Raw genomic sequence first — 18,150 nt, 5'->3', positions numbered from 1 at the left:
GGATACATTTTTTTTATTTATTATGACATTTCTATCCCGCATTTTCCCAAGAAAATTCAGGTTCAATGTGGCTTACATAACAAATTAAGGCGCTTAGCCCAAATAAATGTATACAGGCAAATTTAGGAGCCTAACTCTCAAACTTAGAAACCTAAAATCCTTTTGAATTGTTTAGCCTGGTAGTGCAATCACTATTTTCTTAGCTCCATTTCTGCAAGATAGTATATCTAGGAGGGCATAAACAGGAGTGGTCCTATAATTAAGCCAATTGAGGCAGAGGCCTCAGTCTGCACATTATAGGGAGCAGCATCTTGCCACCGACCAACCTGCCTGCTTGCCAGCTTTTATCCCTCTCCTGCGAGACCAACTCTTCCTTCAGCCCTCTCCTGTCCAGTCCAGCATCTCATCCTCCGCCCCAGGCTAGCATCTCACCTTCATTTGCAGCCCAAAAGACACTGGAGGTGGTAGCCATTCACATACGCTGCCCTGCCACCGCCCCAGCATCTCTACTGTGGACTGTCTCTGAGGAAACAGGAAGTTAAGTCAGAGACGGGCCACAGTAAAGGAAAGACACCGGGACCAGCGGCAGGGAAGTGTATGTGAATGGCTGCCGTCGGTGGCGTCTTTTGAACCACAAATGAAAGTAGATCCGGGGGAGAGAGTGCCTGTAGGAGAGAAAGGAGAAAGTAGACTCCTGAAGAAAAACCAGGAAAAAATGTTGAACGATGGTTGCAGAAAGGAAGGGAGAGAGGGAGAAATATCACACTAGGGGGAAGGGGAAAAGGAGTGAGGATTGGAGGGAGAGAGAGTATGCAGGAAAAATGTTGGACTCGTGGAGGGAAAGCAGGGAGAGATGAAGGGAGGGAGAAATGTAACACTTGAGGAAGAAATGAGAGATGACTTGAGGGAGGGAGCAGAAGGGAGGGAGAGACGTCGGACCCCAGGGAGGGCTGATGGAAGAGAGGGAAGGAGAGATGTCAGATTTATTTTTATTTTAGTTACATTTGTACCCCGCGCTTTCCCACTCATGGCAGGCTCAATGCGGCTTACATGGGGCAATGAAGGGTTAAGTGACTTGCCCAGAGTCACAAGGAGCTGCCTGTGCCTGAAGTGGGAATCGAACTCAGTTCCTCAGTTCCCCAGGACCAAAGTCCACCACCCTAACCACTAGGCCACTCCTTTGGTGGAGAGTAGACAAAGTGGGAGAGATGGACTCGGGAACAGGAGGACAGAAGTAGCAGGGGAGAGATGGACTCAAGGGGAGGAAGGGGGAGAGGGAGAGATGGACTTGAGGAATGGAAGGGCAGAAGAGGGAAAGAGAGAAATGGGCTCAGGGGAAGGGAAGGGCAGGAGAGATTCAGTCAGGAGAATGGAAGGAAGAGGGGAAGGAGTAGATACTTTGCTACAAGGGTGGCACGCATGATAGGGAGGGAAGATGCTACGATGATGGATCGGCCATGGTAGATTTCTCAAGGACATTGAGAGGAGGTTAGTGAATACAAAGGGTAGAAATGTGGTAATAGGGAGCAGGTAGGAAGCTGGGAAATGTGAGAGCTAGGGGCTGAGAGAGCAAGTTGATAGGTAGATGAAAAGTGAAAAGGAGTAGAGCAAGAGGGTGAAATTTAACTGGACAGAGAGGCAGAAAAAAATAGAGGAGAGAGCTTTAAAGGATCTGGCCTGGGACCTCTTCTTTTCTCCATCTATACTTCTTCCCTTGGTACTCTGATCTCATCCCATGGTTTTCAGTATCATCTTTACGCTGATGACTCCCAGATCTACCTCTCCACACCAGAAATCTCAGCCAAAATCCAGGCCAAAGTATCAGCCTGCCTGTCTGACATTGCTGCATGGATGTCTCAGCGCCATCTGAAACAAAACATGACCAAGACTGAGCTTCTTATCTTTCTCCCTAAACCAACCTCTCCTCCTCCCCCATTCTCTATTTCTGTGGATAACACTCTCATCCTTCCTGTCTCATCAGCTCGTAACCTTGGGGTCATCTTTGACTCCTCCCTTTCCTTCTCTGCACATAGTCAGCAGACTGCTAAAACCTGTTGTTTCTTTCTCTATAATATCACCAAAATCCGCCCTTTCCTTTCTGAGCACACTACCTGAACCCTCATCCACACTCTTATCACCTCTTACTTAGACTATTGCAACTTGCTTCTCATAGATCTCCCACTTGGCTATCTCTCTCCTCTTCAATCTGTTCAAAATTCTGCTGCACGACTAATGTTCCGCCAATGTCGTTTATGCTCATATTAGCCCCCTCCTCAAGTCACTTTACTGGCTCCCTATCCATTTCCGCATACAGTTCAAACTCCTTATTGACCTATAAGTGCATTCACTCTGCAGCTCCTCAGTACCTTTCCACTCTCATCTCTCCCTACATTCCTCCCCGGGAACTCCATTCACTGGGTAAATCTCTCTTATCTGCACCCTTCTCCTCCACCACTAACTGCAGACTCCGTTCCTTTTATCTTGCTGCACCATATGCCTGGAATAGACTTCCTGAGCCGGTACGTCAAGCTCCATCTCTGGCCGTCTTCAAATCTAAGCTAAAAGCCCACCTTTTTGATGATGCTTTTAACTCCTAACCCTTGTTCACTTGTTCAGAACCCTTATTTTTTCATCCTCACTTTAATATTCCCTTATCTCTTCTTTGTCCTGTTTGTTTGTCCTAATTAGATTCTAAGCTCTGTCAGAGCAGGGACTGTCTCTTCATGTTCAAATGTACAGCTTCGTACGTCTAGTAGCGCTATAGAAATGATAAGTAGTAGTAGTAGTATTTCAGAGACAAGTGTAGTAAGGGAATAGAGGAAGACAAGAGAAGAGATGAAAAATAACAAATGGACAGTGGCCACTGGAAACAGAATTTACAGAAGACAGAAAAGCAGAAAAGAGAAAATCGTACCAAAATGATGGAAAAATAAAATGTCAGACAATAAAGGTAGAAAAAAGTGTTTAATTTTGAGTTTATTAAGCAGAATGTTATTTTTGGGAAATGTGAATTGCAGATGTCTATGTATTGTGTTCAGTACAAAAGGAATTACATTTGTTTTTGTTTCTCCAGTGTTGCGATAGCTGCTGAGGAAAGAAGAAAAAGTCGGAGGGCTACAAAGAGTATGAAGGATAAAAAATGTGACAGATGAGAGAGGGAGAAATAGGAGGTAAAAGGGGGAATGGGAATCTAGATAAGGTGGTAAGACATACGAAAGGGCCTGGAGGTAGAGAAGTAATGAATAACAAGCAAGGAGCAGGGATTGGTGAGGAAATGAGAGGCAGAGATTGGGGAGGCAATGAATAAAGAGGGTGGAAATGAGAGACTAGAAAGTGAGTGAAATTCAGGGAATAAGAGGCTGGGGAATGAGATTGAGGTGGGAATGGGAGGAGAAGAGAGGAAAATGTGAGAAGTGGAAAGCTAATAAGTAGGTGAAAAAGAAGGCCAAGGATGAAATCAAGTTATAACTACATTAAAAGGCAGATGAGAGAGATGACAAAAATGAAACTGAAGGATCAGTGTCGGGTATAAGGAAGGTGACTGGACAGTGAAGAAACAGAAAAAAGAAATGAGATCCTAGAAAGGTACTTGGAGAAAAGCAATAAAAGGAAGTGCTAAAGAGACCAACCCAATTGGAAACATTAAAAGGTCAGATAAGGGTACAAACAAATTTTATTTTTGATATTTAGAGACAGTTAACATCAGCTTTGAATTGTGCACTTGTATTTTGTTCTGTCCTGAAGGAGATGCAGCTCTGTTTCTCTGTGGTTTCACTGCTCACAGTCATAAATACATAAGCATTGCCATCCTGAGACAGACCAAAGGTCCATCAAGCCCAGCATCCTGTTTCCAACAGTGGCCAAACCAGGTCACAAATACCTGGCAAGATCCCAAAATAGTACAAAACATTTTATACTGCTTATCCCAGAAATAGTGGATTTTCCACAAGTCCAATTTAATAATGGTCTATGTACTTTTCCTTTAGGAAGTCGGCCAAACCTTTTTTTAAACCCCGCTAAGCTAACTGCCTTTACCACATTCTGTGGCAATGAATTCCAGAGTTTAATTACATGTTGAGTGAAGAAATATTTTCTCCGATTTGTTTTAAATTTACTACTTTGTAGTTCATCGCATGCCCCCTAGTCCTAGTATTTTTGGAATGCGTAAACAGATGCTTCACGTCTACCCGTTCAACTCCACTCATTATTTTATAGACCTCTATCATATCTCCCCTCAGCCGCCTTTTCTCCAAGCTGAAGAGCCCTAGCCACTTTAGCCTTTTCTCATAGGGAAGTCGTCCCATCCCCTTTATCATTTTTGTCGCCCTTCTCTGCATCTTTTCCAATTCCACTATTTCTTTTTTAAGATTCAGCGACCAGAATTGAACACACTATTCGAGTTGCAGTCACACCATGGAGCGATACAAAGGCATTATAACGTCCTCATTTTTGTTTCTCTGGTTTCCCTTTAAAAAAAAAAAAAAAAAAAATTTCCCTGTGTGATGACCAGTTTTTCCTTGTGTAACAGGGATGAGGGATTATTTGATATATAGGTTCTGTATAGGAATCTGTACATGAAAAGAGCTCATCAGACCCGCAGCCTTGATCCCTGGAGGTGTGCTGGGGGGGTGGGGGTTGGTTGGGAGATGGGAGAGGGTTTCACCTCAGACACCAATACCAGATTGTTAGTCCTTTGTGCCTGGTATGATGTTGTGTCAGATCCCCAGGATTGTGTTCAGGCCTTCACTCTTTAGCACACTTCCCTGCAATTGCACCTGCACCGAATTGTAATTAGCCTTATTACCATTTTTTTAAAAATGTGCCTTGTACTCAAGGCTTTGTGCAGGAAATTGTGCGGAAACCCCTTTTTGCATCCTGTACCCATAAGTTTGTAAACTAGAACTGTACTAACCCTGCGCAAAGCCTTAAGTCACTTTACTATATCTGCCCCAAAGCCTGCAATCATAAGTAAGGTTTAGATCAGGCTTGTCCAACCTATGGCCCACAGGCCAGAATCCAGCTCAGTAAGTGCTTTTTTCTGGCCCTTGGAAACTTAAAAATTATTGTGGAGCTTAAAGCGGATTTCCTGCTTCCCCTCCATGACTCAGCTGTCTATAAAACTGAGCCATGTAGTGCCAGAAGTTTACATTGGTAATATGGTTTCAAGTCTCAGGAGATTTGAAACTGTGAGACCAACGTGAACTTCTGGCAACATGCAGCTCAAACTTGCAGAGAGACATGATGTGGTGGGGAAGCATGAATCCCACTGTTTCTTCTGCAGCTTGAAGCCAGGTGAAGGGAATGAGACTGGGTAAAGACGGGGCTGAGGGGAGGAAGGTTACAGATGATTGTAGTACTGCTACATTATGCTGCTATGCGGGCTTCGGCCTTTGTTCCAGGAGCGATTTCATAATGGAAATCACTTTCTGATCAGCTCCGCCATTTGTGGTAGTTTTTTGTAAAGTTTAAGAAATTATTGAAGACTCGATTATTTGTGGCTGTTTTTTTTTTTTTTTTTAAGTATTGTGTGTTTTGTGATATTTGTTTTATTGTGAACATTTCTTGGAAACCACCTAGGTCTATAAGTTTTTTAAATAAATACATGAGAGAGAGACTGGGTAAAGTCTAGGGGGGTACATGAGAGAAAGCAAGAGAGATGTTGGGGGGAGTACATGAGAAAGAGAGAGACTGGTTGAAGGCTGGGGAGGGGACACACCATCGTATTTTGCCACTCTTTGACTAAACATGCTGCAAAATATGACGGTGTGGGTTTTGACTCTCCAGATGTTACAAAATATAAAATGTGGCCCCTGATAGAAAAAGGTTGGATAACCCTGGTTTAGATAATGTTTTCAAATGTGTTAACTGTGTCTTTGTTCTCTAAGATGAGTACATAGTAATTTTACAGTGGTTAGAGTTAAAATTAATTTAAGCATAACCATATAATGAGAGAGCTCCAGAGTTTGTGCACTAGGAATATGTTTTATGATCAAAACAAACATTAAAGCAGTTTATATCTGGAGTATATCATAAAAATGAACATGAAAACAATATAATTTGTCTTCAGGATGAGGATTTACAAAGTCTAATTTTTAAGTATATGTTTGGATTGTTTTATCTTATGTACAGCTACTCAAAGTGAGGGGTGAACACACAGAATCAGTAAATCCAAGTCAAATAGTTCCAAGAGTCATAAGAACATAAGAATAGTCATACTGGGTCAGACCAATGGTCCATCCAGCCCAGTATCCTGCTTGCAGCAGTGGCTAATTCAGGTCACAAGTACCTGACAGAATCTCAAATAGTACTTAAGTCACAGCTTATTCCTGAACAGGGGGCTACTTTGTCTCAATATTCTCTATATCCCAAAGCTCAAATTTAATAACATATGGAGGCTCCAAAATACTATTTATGAGAGAAAGCGATATTTCATGAGAGATATATGAACAAATGGCATTGCATATATTGTTTCTTATACATATCATGTGCAGAGACCTTTGCTATTTTTCTAGCATGAGCCAAAATTCAGTGTGAGAACCAAGATCATCACCAAACAAAGTGGCAGACACCCTGTCAACCTCTACCTTCCTGGCTCTCACTCCTATTTTTAATTTCCCCCTATACCTTCTCAAGTCACTTGTTTGTGTTTCCATATTATGAACAGCTTTTTTGTTTTCTGTCAGCACCACATAGCTCTCAGTAAACTTGAACTGCATGGTGGTCTCTCAGTCCTGTGAGAATAGAGTGGGATTTTGGGCAGCTCATAGCGCAAACATACTCAGCACTATGTGGTACAGATATTAAACAGAATAACTGTTATGGAGATATGCCAAAAACAACTCTGAGGCAAAGATGGGAGGACATTGCACACCAGGGAGTCAGGGGACCAGGCTTGGGAGTCAGTGGGGGTCTCTACTGCCCTTAGGTCTTGCATTGAAGAATAATTCTATAACAGAACAACAGAGAAACTCACTAACACCTCCCCTACCTCCCACCAAGTCCTCTTTCCACCCCACCCTCTAGGTCCAACTTCATTAGACCAATCTTGCATCACATGAGCTAGAGAGCATTGGCTGTAATCTACCAAAATCCCTAAGTATCAATGAGTTTTTCTTTCCATATATTTATTTATTTATAGCATTTATATCCCACAATTTCCCACCCATGGGCAGGCTCAATGTGGCTTACAATGGTCTGTAAAAAAAAAAAAAAATACATCAATTCAGCAAACAATCAGTTTCTTAGAAGTGTTAGAGAGAAAGGGTAAAAGCAAAGAAGGGAAAAAAAGAAAGAGTAGTGGTGATCAATATGACGCCTTGACAGAGACAGTTCAGAAGTAAGAGATGCTAGGTGGGATTTGAGCGTAAGCTTTTCCAAATAAAAAGGTCTTGAGGCGTTTTTTTGAAGGTCGGGTGATCAGGAGTAAGTTTCACCAATTTAGGTAGACCATTCCATAAATGAGCGCTAACATAGGAGAAGGTGGATGCATAGGTGGTCTTATACTTGAGGCCACTATATACTGGGTAATGGAGATTTAGGTACGAACGAGCTGATCTGTGAGAGCTCCTAGGTGGCAAGCTGATAAGGGTGTCCATATATGTTGGGGCTTCAGCGTAGATGATTTTATGTACCAGAGTGCAAAATTTAAAAGTAATTCAGTCCTTGACAGGAAGCCAGTGCAGTTTCTCACGCAGTGATCTTGAACTTTCGAATTGCGATGTACCATAAATTAGCCTAGCAGCTGTATTCTGGGCAGTTTGTAGTTTATATATGGCAAGAAATCCAGACGGAGACACCAGATCTTTAGAAAAGACTCCCAGCAGCTTGGCTAATACTTTTTTCCATCACCATTGAATTGTTAAAAGCCACCTGCCATTGTGTCAAGGCAGTGGGAAGAACCTGTCTAAGAAATACTCTCTCCCACTTATTGACCAACTTGAGCAAAGAACATAAAAACATAAGGACCTCTTTTACAAAGCTGTGCTACTGATTCCGCATGGCAAATGAGAGGAAGCCCATAGGAATTGAATGGGCTTTTTCTCATTTGCTGCACCAAGAATCGGTAGCACCGCTTTGTAAAAGAGGCCCTAAGTGTTGTCATACAGAGACAGAAGGTCCATAATACCTAGCATCCTGTTTCCAACAGTGGCCAATCCAGGTCACAAGTACCTGACAAGATCCCAGAACAGTAAAGCAGATTTTATGCTATTTATCCTAGAAAGTAAGCAGTGGATTTTCCTAATTCCATCTTGACAGTGGCGTTCCTGGGGGGGGGGGGGGGGGGGGGGGGGGTAGTGGGTGCGGTCCACCCCGGGTGCACGCTGCTGGGGGGGGGGGGGGGGGGGGGGCCGCCGCGCGCGCCTGTCCTTTGTTCGTTTCCATGCTCCCTCTGCCCCGGAACAGGTTACCTCATGTTCCGGTTCAGAGGGAGCATGGAACGAACGAAGGACAGGCTCGCGCGGCACCCCCCCCCCTCCAGCGGCGTGCACCCGGGGAGGGGTTCTTTTGCGGGGGGGGGGGTGTCCTTTCGCCCGGGGGGGGGGGGCGCATCGGCGATCCGCCCCAGGTGTCAGCCCCCCTAGGAACGCCACTGCATCTTAATGGCTTTTTTTCCGGGTTGTTTTAAATTTACTATTTAGTAGCTTCATTGCATTCCCTGTAGTCCTAGTATTTTTGAAAAGAGTAAACAAGTGATTCACATCTACCCTGTCCATTCCACTCAGTATTTTATAGACCACTAGCATATCTCCCCTCAGCCTTCTGTTCTTCAAGTTATCAAGTTAAAGAGCCCTAGCCACTTTAGCCTTTCTTCATTTTTGTTGCCCTTCTCTGTACCTCTTCTAATTCTACTATATCTTTTTTAAGATGCGATGACCAGAATTGCACACAGTATGAGAGATGTGGTCGCACTGTGGACTGATACAAAGGCATTATAACATTCTCATTTTTGTTTTCCATTCCTTTCCTATTAATTCCTAACAAAATAATTAAAAAGTAGAACGCCCAGCAAGAACTGCTTCAGGAGCTCAACATTACCTTATGGTGTAATTCATTCATCTCACCATAGGCATTACAGGGCCTCCAACCATCAGGGTTGGAGGTGCTGCCAGCACAGTGACCCTCCTCTGGGGGTTGAAGGTCCTGTAATGCTTATGGTGAAGTGAATGAATTACACCATAAGGTAATGTTGAGCCCCTGAAGCAGTCCCTACTGGTCAAAACACGACCATCAGGCATTCTGCTTTTTAATTATTTTGTTTACCAATAAAGTCTTCCTTACTATTTTGTTTTCAGGAATCTCTCCATATTTTTCATCAGCATTAACCCAATACACACCTCCCAGACTCCTAAGGTCCCTAAAAGACAGATGTTTACATATCTCTTCACCAAGCACTGCTAGGCTAGTCCACTAGACAATCTTCCTTCTACTGTATTGCCCTATCTCTGTGGGACTCCATTCCATCAACTCTTCACCTTGAGCTTGCCTTTCCCAAGTTCAAGGCAGCCCCCCAAAACCACCAATTCAGGTTGGCTTTGGTGAAAATTTGTGACCTCCCTTTACTGCCAGGTGGTGACGAACCACGTTCTGTCTTGATTGCATGTGTACAGGACCCTGAATATTAGGTACCAATTCTTCCTTACTGAATCATGTACTCTTATGCCTATGTATGATTGATGGTGTTTCCGTGTTTTGATTTTATTGTAAACCACTGTAAACTACAAATGCTGGTATATCAAATAAAATGTAACTATAACCAATCAACTGAAACCTTTCATACAGCCATGAATTGACCAGTTGTGGCTTTTAGGAACCTGAACATTGTATCCTAAGACTACAACCTTAAACTTAGATATTCTGTTTGACTAAAATGGTTTATGAATCTGAAACACAGCAACATTAGATAGAGAAGATAATAAATAGAAATAAAACAAAACATAGAAAAGAAAATAAGATGATACCTTTTTATTGGACTAACAATACATTTTTTGATTAGCTTTCAAAGGTAACCCGCCTTCTTCAGATCTGAAAATGGACTGACACACCTACCACATCACTCTAGACAGAGAAGGAAAGCAGGGGATTAAAAAGGATGTTCCCTCAATAGGGGATTTTCCAAAGAGATAGTGGGGGCTGCCAGGTTTAACGTGGTTTTTCTACTTCACGTTTGAATTATTATGATAGTTATTTATGATACTGGGAAAACATTCACGTGTTCATCTTTTTATCTGTAACAGGTGCTTTTCCAGAAGCATCTCTGTATGCACGGAAAGATTTACTTCAGAGACCAGCTCATGTTGCTACCAAAGCTTTTCAAGCTTTAAGAATATTTGTCAATGATGAACTCAATGAACTGTATACAGGACTTAAGACAGCTCAAATGTTTCTAAAGCCTGGTGGGCGGCTAGTCACCATTTCTTTTCATTCACTGGAGGATCGCATCATCAAACGATTTCTGTATGGAATTGACTTGACAGAAAAGCCCAACCTTTCTATAAGACAGAAGATAAGACACAAGAGTTTGGTTAGACAAGAGGACGAGGAAGAATTCCCAAGTACACAATCGAATTGGACAGTTATACAAAAAAAAGTATTGACACCCCAGTTCCATGAGATTCAAGATAATCCAAGGGTGCGATCTGCTAAACTAAGAGGAGCTATAAAGGTCTAAAACTGCTCAATTTTGTTTCAAATAACCTTTCACCTTTTATGTATTTTGGATATTAAAATAACTGTCACAGTAGTATGACAATATGCGTCTTGTAGAAAGTATTCATGTGAAGAGAAGAAGGGCAGGACCTCCCCCAGTTCTAGTTCATCTGCTAACTTGTGCTCGAAGTAAAACTTGATGGCATATAAAGATTGTATGGCCTATCCAGTCTAACCATCCATTCCAGCTGCTAAGCTCTACAATCCCTTCCTCGCCCTCTGAGATCCTCTGTGCCTGTTCTATATGTTTGTTTCCACTGTAGCCAACAGGAGGCTGTTCCATGCTTCCACTACACTTTCAGTGGCAAAATGAAATTAGTCTTTTCCTCTAGTATTTTATAAAGGCAGTACACTGCTTTGTATCCATTGATTTCTAATAGCGTAGAATAACAGGGAATAAAATAATAATATAGCAAAACAGGCTTAATATATAAAAAAATAATATAGCATTGAATGAGAATTTTAAGCCTGTTTTGCTATATTATTTTATTCCATGGCTCTTTATAGACTTTGGGGACATTTTTAGATTTTATAACCTTTTAAAATAGTATCTGCAAACATAACTTTTATGTAGTGCATTGAAGCAGTGAGTTGTGTATGTTGTTCTAACCTATTTGTTATCCACTTACAGCATAAGCAGTCTTTCTTGTATGTTATATTTAATTCATTCTTGTATGTTACAATATCTTTTTGAGTTTAAATATCATTATTTTTAATCTTAATATTTAAGTTTGAATGTAAATGCTTTTTTTATATAGTAAATCCCTGGTGTAGGCAGTCTCACCGAAACCCAGCTGTGATGGGTCCTTTCCACAATAAAGCTTTTGGTGACTTCCTGTTTGTTCTTCCATCATCTTTTCTGACTACCTCTGTTTTGGCATTCACCATTTCCAGACTCTTTTGCCTCTGTGTGTGTGTGTGTGTGTGTTTTTTTTCCATTTATCTCCCTGTAAAGTTTATAGTGAATGCATTAAGTCATTCATAAATATAACACACATTCCATTTTATAAAAGCATTTCTAAGACTTATAAGGATTTAGACTAGCTTATTTCAACACTGACCACGCTTATTTTGCTTTGTAAAATATTTTGAGTGCCTTTAAAAAAAGGAGTTTGTATCTTAGTGGCCTTTTTACTAAAGAGCATTAAGCCCTAATGCACGGTTAGCAAATGAGGACAGGCTAGCACAGAAATGCATTAAAGCATTTTGCAGTATTTTTTGCCTGATTACATGCACTAACCAGCGCATTATTGAGTTTTTTAAGGGGGGGGGGGGGGGGGACCTGTCCTGGACAGAGAGAGACAAGCACCAGAGAGCCGAGTCGGATCTGAACCAAGACAATGCAAAAGAGAGCAGATCCCAAACAAAGTTCTCCAAAGATAATTCTTTATTAAAAACAACTACCAGACTTGGTCCACATTCTGCCCACTCAGGACTGCTTCAGGAATAGGAACACTGTAGGAGTATTAAAAAGTTTTACTCTCCAAAGAAGCTGTGACAATGCTCAGTAGCACAGTTCTTGCAGCAGCAGCAGCAGCAGAGTTCCCTCGTTGTCAATAGCAATCATTGAGGAAACTCTGATGCTGCTGCTGCTGATAGCACTGTGCTACTGAGCAGTATGTTCATACCCCTGAATGGGCAAAACATGGACCACAGTGGGTACTTATTTTTAATAAATAATTGTCATTGGAGGACTTTGGGATCTTCTTTCTTTTGCATAGGCAGAGAGTGGGCATTTCCACATTATACAGCTAACGTTATGATTAGCTCATGCTAACCGGATAACAGAGTTAATGCAGGAGCACCTAGCTCATCCTAAATAGAAGGTGGCAAGTGCTCCTGTATTAACTCTTTCCAGATGTGTGCTAATGACAATATTAACGTATGACCTGCAATAAAATTGTTTAAAGTTCCTTAACAGCTGTGTTAAATCTGGGCATAGCACATGGGAAAGTCCCACGTTAAAACATGTTAAGCCCAGATTTTCCCATACTTTAGTAAAAAGGCCCCTTAGTTTGCTAGACTAAGGGCCTGATACACAAAAGTCCCATGAAAGAGCCGTTCGCTATTTCCACTACAGTAAAAAATTACAGTGGTGGAAATAGCGAGCAATACTAAAAAAAAAAAAATTGCATGCAAATGAGCTGCATGGACTTTTACCGTGCAGCTCAAGCCAATCCATGCATAGGGCAGCCAATCGCTAAGCGTGGCTGCTGTGTGTATGCTCAGAACAGATGTACTACACATGTCTTTCATATACGCATACAAGCTATGTGTAGCTTTTTTTTTTTTTTTTTTTTTTTTTAAATCAAGCTGCCACAGCTCCCCAATAGACTTTCTCCTTCCACACTGCACAAGGGCTTTTTCGCAGGGTGATAACTGCCATAGGAGAAGCAGCAACACTACAACCTAGGATCCCAGCTTCCATTTCCTGCTCTGGTGCCCTCCTGATCTTGCGTGTCCTTCCCCTCCACCTGATCAGAGTCTCTTGCAGTACAGCTTGGCTCTTCCAGTGTGGCAGGCAGCTGACACAGGCTTTCTAGAAATTCGGAGCAAATAGCACCTACAAGATTTCACCTCCGCAGCACACCACTACTGGGGCTCCAAAGCTTTGCCAAAACAAAAAGGTCTCACTAAACCACAGTAAACACTATTATTTTTTTATATATATAGGGAAAGGACTTCAGAAACAACCGCTGTTAATATTATGTAGATTGCTCGTTTATCAGCGTCAATTGTGGTTACTTCTCATTCATCAGTCCAAAAACCCTTTAAAAAAAAAATTTTTATTAAACTTTTCTTCAATCACTTTTCTTTCAATCAAAAGTCACTTTCCTTTTAGTTAAAGAAGTAACTCATTTATCTTAAAAAAGTGGCTTGCACTTATCTTTCTTTGTATGAACTCCAACGGGTCCTATTTCACCCGAATGTCAGGCTTCCTCAGGGATATCTTTCAATTAATTAGTGCAGCTCACTTATAAATTTTGATCTCCATCTACAAAAAATATAAAAATTATAACATACAATCATAATCATGTTATACTCCACAACAAAGAAAGTTTCAAAAGTATATTCTTGTCAAGAGGCTCACTAGTCAACTCTCTCCCTGGCTTTACAATAAAAGTCAAAAATGGCACTTTATTAAACAAGGACGTCAATATATGCATCTGTTGTGTTATTAAGACCTGCTGGTTCAAGTGATTTTAATTTATATATCCGGTGTGCGTCTCTTTGTTTTAAACACTTCACTTTATCACCTCCTCTGTTGTTAAATGGCTGTGAATCGATCACAAACAGTTTAGATCTTTGAATTCATGGTTAAAATCTATACAGTATTGAAAAATGGGTTTATTTATTCTTCCAGTACGTAGATTAGATTTATGCTCATTCTCACTCTCAAACAATGTGAGATCATCTCTATATAGAACTTCTCACATGGACATTATACAACATGTACCACAAATTTTGTTCTACAGTTTGAAAAATGCTTGATGAAATATTTCTTGTCCACAGGGTTAACGAATTCCTCTGCTTGCAAAGAAATGTTACAGATTGAACTACTACCAGACAGGGCCCTGTTTACAAAGGTGTGTTAGGATTTTTAATGCGCCTACAATTAGCGCGCATTCTAACTATGTAGGTGCCTATAGGGATATTGGCTCTTACATGGTTAACGTGCGTTAAAAATACTAAGGTGCCTATAACGCATCTGAGTAAACAAGGCCCTTAAAATGTCCTGCTATCACCGGATCCTGCAGTTTTGAATAAAAGAAAAAAAAATCCGGTGATAGCAGGACATTTTAAGTGTGGTAGTTGTTCAGTCTGTGACATTTCTTTGCAAGTAAAGGAATTTGAAATATTTCATCAAGCATTTTTCAAATTGTAGAACAGAATTTGTGGTATATGTTATACAATGTCCATGTGAGAAGTTCTATGTTGAGATGACCTCACATTCTTTGAGAGTGAGAATAAATGAGCACAAATCTAATCTACGTATCGGAAGAATAAATTAACCCATTGTTCAACATTGTATAGACTTCAAACATGATTTCAAAGATCTAAAATGTTTTGTGATCAATTCGTAGCCATTTAACAACAGTGGGAGGTGATAGAGTGAAGCATTTAAAACAAAGAGAGGCACGCTGGATATATAAATTAAAATCACTTGAACCAGCAGGTCCTAATAACATAATAAATTGGAAATCATTTTTTTGAACTTTTTGCTAATATCATCAGTTTGAAATTGATATTGCTGGATGGAAGTACCAGATAATTGAATGTGCAGGCATTGGTGTCCTTGTGAAATAGCAGCACCATTTTTGACTATTGTAAAGCCAGGGAGAGAGTTGACTAGTAAAGCTCTTGACAGCACATATTTTTGAAACTTTCATTGTATCGTGGAGTATAACATGATTGTATGTTATAATTTTTATATTGTAGATGGAGATCAAAATTTATAAGTGATCCCTGAGGAAGCTTGACATTCGGGTGAAATGGGACCCGTTGGAGTTCATAGAAAGAAAGAGAAGTACAAGCCATTTTTTTAAAGATAAATGAGAGCTACTTCTTTGACTAAAAGGAAAATGATTTTTGATTGAAAGAAGTGATTGAAGAAAAGTTTAATTAATAACATTTTTGACGCCGATAAATGAACAATCTGTATAATATTAATAGTGGTGGTTTCTGAGGTCCTTTCCCTATCTAACTGAAACAATAATAGTGTTTACTGTGGTTCAGTGAGCCCTTTTTGTCATTGAAGTTTGGTCTTCCATTTCTTTTGTAAGTTTGAGTATTGGTTCCAAAGCTCTGCACCATCCAGGCCGTCACAGACTTTTTTCTGCTGCTGGAACCCGGCAGAGGGACCAGGGTCACATGAATGGCATCAAGGCAAGGATTGGACTTGTGCAACAGAGGAAACAGTGTTTGCTGCAGAGCAGCTGCTGGGAAGTTTTTTTTTTTGTGTTGAAACTGTCTAATCAGCTCATGTATTTCCTGTGCAGCAGAAAGAGCTGTAATGTGTTCCCGACAGCTTATCCATTCTCCACCTTATTGTTGCCTTCCATGCTTGCAGATTGTTATGCTGAGAAGCCACCATTATGCAACAACAGCTCCTGATTGCCCATTAAAAATTTTTAGGTAAAAGGTAAATGTTCCTTTTTCTGCATCGCTCAAAAATGGCTGTGTGTTGCTTGGATTGCACATTTGAATGTCAAACATTCATTTAAATATATTAGCATAGGATTTGTGGTGTTTGCTGCACTGCATGGTAAAAAGCCTGCAGTGCCCCTTTGTGCATCTTCCGCTGAATAATGTGCTCACTAAACCAGCTGGAACCAATCAAAAAAGCATGTTGCCAGCCCAGTAGGCCCTAAGTAACAAACAAAAAAGCATCTGCAGAAAAAATATTACCGGCATACTGATCTTTAAGCAACATCATTGCCTGGGGCTTTTAAATCTTGTTAATTAAATCTTATGTTACATCTGATCAAAAGTAAATGAAGAACATGTTTTCCTTTTTGTGATATCTTGTAAATTGATAAATAGGAAAACTAGTGGTACATCTGCCTCTAGCTTAGTATTTATTTGGAGATTCTCATGCACATATTTAACAAATCTTCGTGCAAGCTATTAAAATAAGCAAAAAAGGATACACTCCAGTTTCCAGAGTTTTGAAGGCTTCTAGATATCTTCCTTTCTCTGTGTGTACGTTGTGATAAAGTCACATCCAGGATAGTTGGGTTAAGGCAGTGTCAGTTTGAAATAGAAGTCCCTGAAGGCATTGCAGGCAAGGAGCCAGGGGGGGGGGGGGTGAGATGAGGAACCCGGACTGGACTCCTAGCTGCAATAGGGGAAGACGTGGGTGTAAGCTGGCAGGATGTGTAGATTGGCTGCCACTAGGGGGAAAGAGAGATAGGAAACCCTGTGTGCAGGAGATCATCATTAGTCTAATGCTTAACTCAGCTGGTATGGGTGTGGGGGAAGCTAATGGAAGGAGAATGATTGGTTGTGAGAGCAGAAGCCAGGGATTGATTAGGCAGGTGGGGAGGAGTCCCAGGGAGAGAAGCAGTTGCAGGCTGAAAAGCCTTGGGTACGAGAGGTCCCTAATAGTATTTAATTTACCAGTGAAGCTGATGCAGGGTGAAATCCCTTGGTTATGAAGAGGCCCTAAATTATTGAACTCTCCTCAAGGTAAAGAGAGTAGAAGGTAGAAACTGCTGCTTTGTGATTTAACTGTGATGATGAACTGAATGAACTGTTTCTATTTGGAATTGAACTACTGTTTATTGTGCACTGTATAAAGAGCCCAGACTGGAGCTGACTGTGAGCCTGTATTGAATCCTGGTATGTGCTGATAGCCTACTGCTTAAAGGGGACTGCCATACACTTTCAGGTGGCTTACATGTGCTTAAGATTGAAGGTGAATGCTGCTGTTGGAACTGTGTATCAGCTCTACTAGAAACCTGCATGGAATAAAGTCCTTAAGATTGAAATTGCTGGTGGACATTTACTTCTTGACTGTACCGGGAGCCTGTGGCTGGAGGAGATTGTTCTGTCATTGGCTGCACTAAGAGGTACCCTGGTTGCAACATGCATCCCTTAAAAGCTCTTATATTTAGAGGCTTATTTTCAAAGCACTTAGACTTAAAAGTTTGTAAGTGCTTTGAAAATGACTTGGTGTCCTATTTATACAGATTTTTAAGCAACAGCAGTGGGGATATGAGGACACTGTCAGGGATGATGTTTTGTTTTTTTAAAGATCCATTTGAGTTTTGATTTGAAAGATTTAGTTTTTTTTTTATTATTATCACCAATTCCGGAAGAGAAATACATATTTAAGGTGAAGGAGATAGAGAGGATTAGGTATACAGTTACAGAAAGTGCATTATTTGTAATCAGACATAAAGGTGTTAGATTAAATTCAATTGTGAATAGATTAACTTGGACAATCAGGAATATTAAACTTCAATCTTATTGATTAGTATGGGCAGTCGGGAAGTACAGAATTATGTTTAGTGAAGATTCGGTGTAAAATTTTGATTAACTGGTATTTAGGATGGATTTTATTCCTATGGGCCCTGCAGATAACTCGAGCTAAACTTTAGTAAAAGACCCCCTTAATCACCTTCCCAGTTCCAAGTTTAATGCAAGTTACAGGTTCAGGTCCTCAAGTTATTCTCCCATCCAAATAGACTTCAATCTTTTATTAAGCCACAGTAGTGTTTTTAGCTTACAGTAGTAATCAGCTGGTGGTAAATGCCGCGTCTTAGCATTTACTGCCAGCTGATTTCTACTGTGAGCTAAAAATACTACAGTAAAAGAGACCTTTACGTTGTACCCGAGGCAGTGGCGAGGATAAAGATAATTTTAAGGCAACAAAAGAAGATGCGAGTAAAATGGCAATTTTGGGGAAAAAAGTGGAAAATATTAAATTGGATGTGAGGC

The 18,150-nt window shown here is 40.8% G+C and overlaps 1 protein-coding gene across 1 annotated transcript in view; it reads left to right on the top strand.

Annotated features, from left to right (window-relative positions):
- The window catches only part of METTL15 (methyltransferase like 15), a 277,974-nt gene extending 266,433 nt beyond the window's left edge, over window positions 1-11,541 (top strand). The window contains exon 6 of the mRNA XM_030200687.1: window positions 10,236-11,541. Within this exon, the coding sequence (XP_030056547.1) occupies window positions 10,236-10,669 (434 nt within the window). The 3' untranslated portion in view covers window positions 10,670-11,541. The remainder of the gene's footprint in view (window positions 1-10,235) is intronic.
- The last annotated feature ends 6,609 nt before the right edge of the window (window positions 11,542-18,150 follow it).

The sequence above is a fragment of the Microcaecilia unicolor genome, chromosome 4 (assembly GCF_901765095.1).
Source record: "Microcaecilia unicolor chromosome 4, aMicUni1.1, whole genome shotgun sequence".
In the NCBI taxonomy this organism is placed as follows: Eukaryota; Metazoa; Chordata; class Amphibia; order Gymnophiona; family Siphonopidae; genus Microcaecilia; species Microcaecilia unicolor.
The sequence above is the reverse complement of the archived record's forward strand: the minus strand, read 5'-3'. Positions and strand labels throughout refer to the sequence as shown.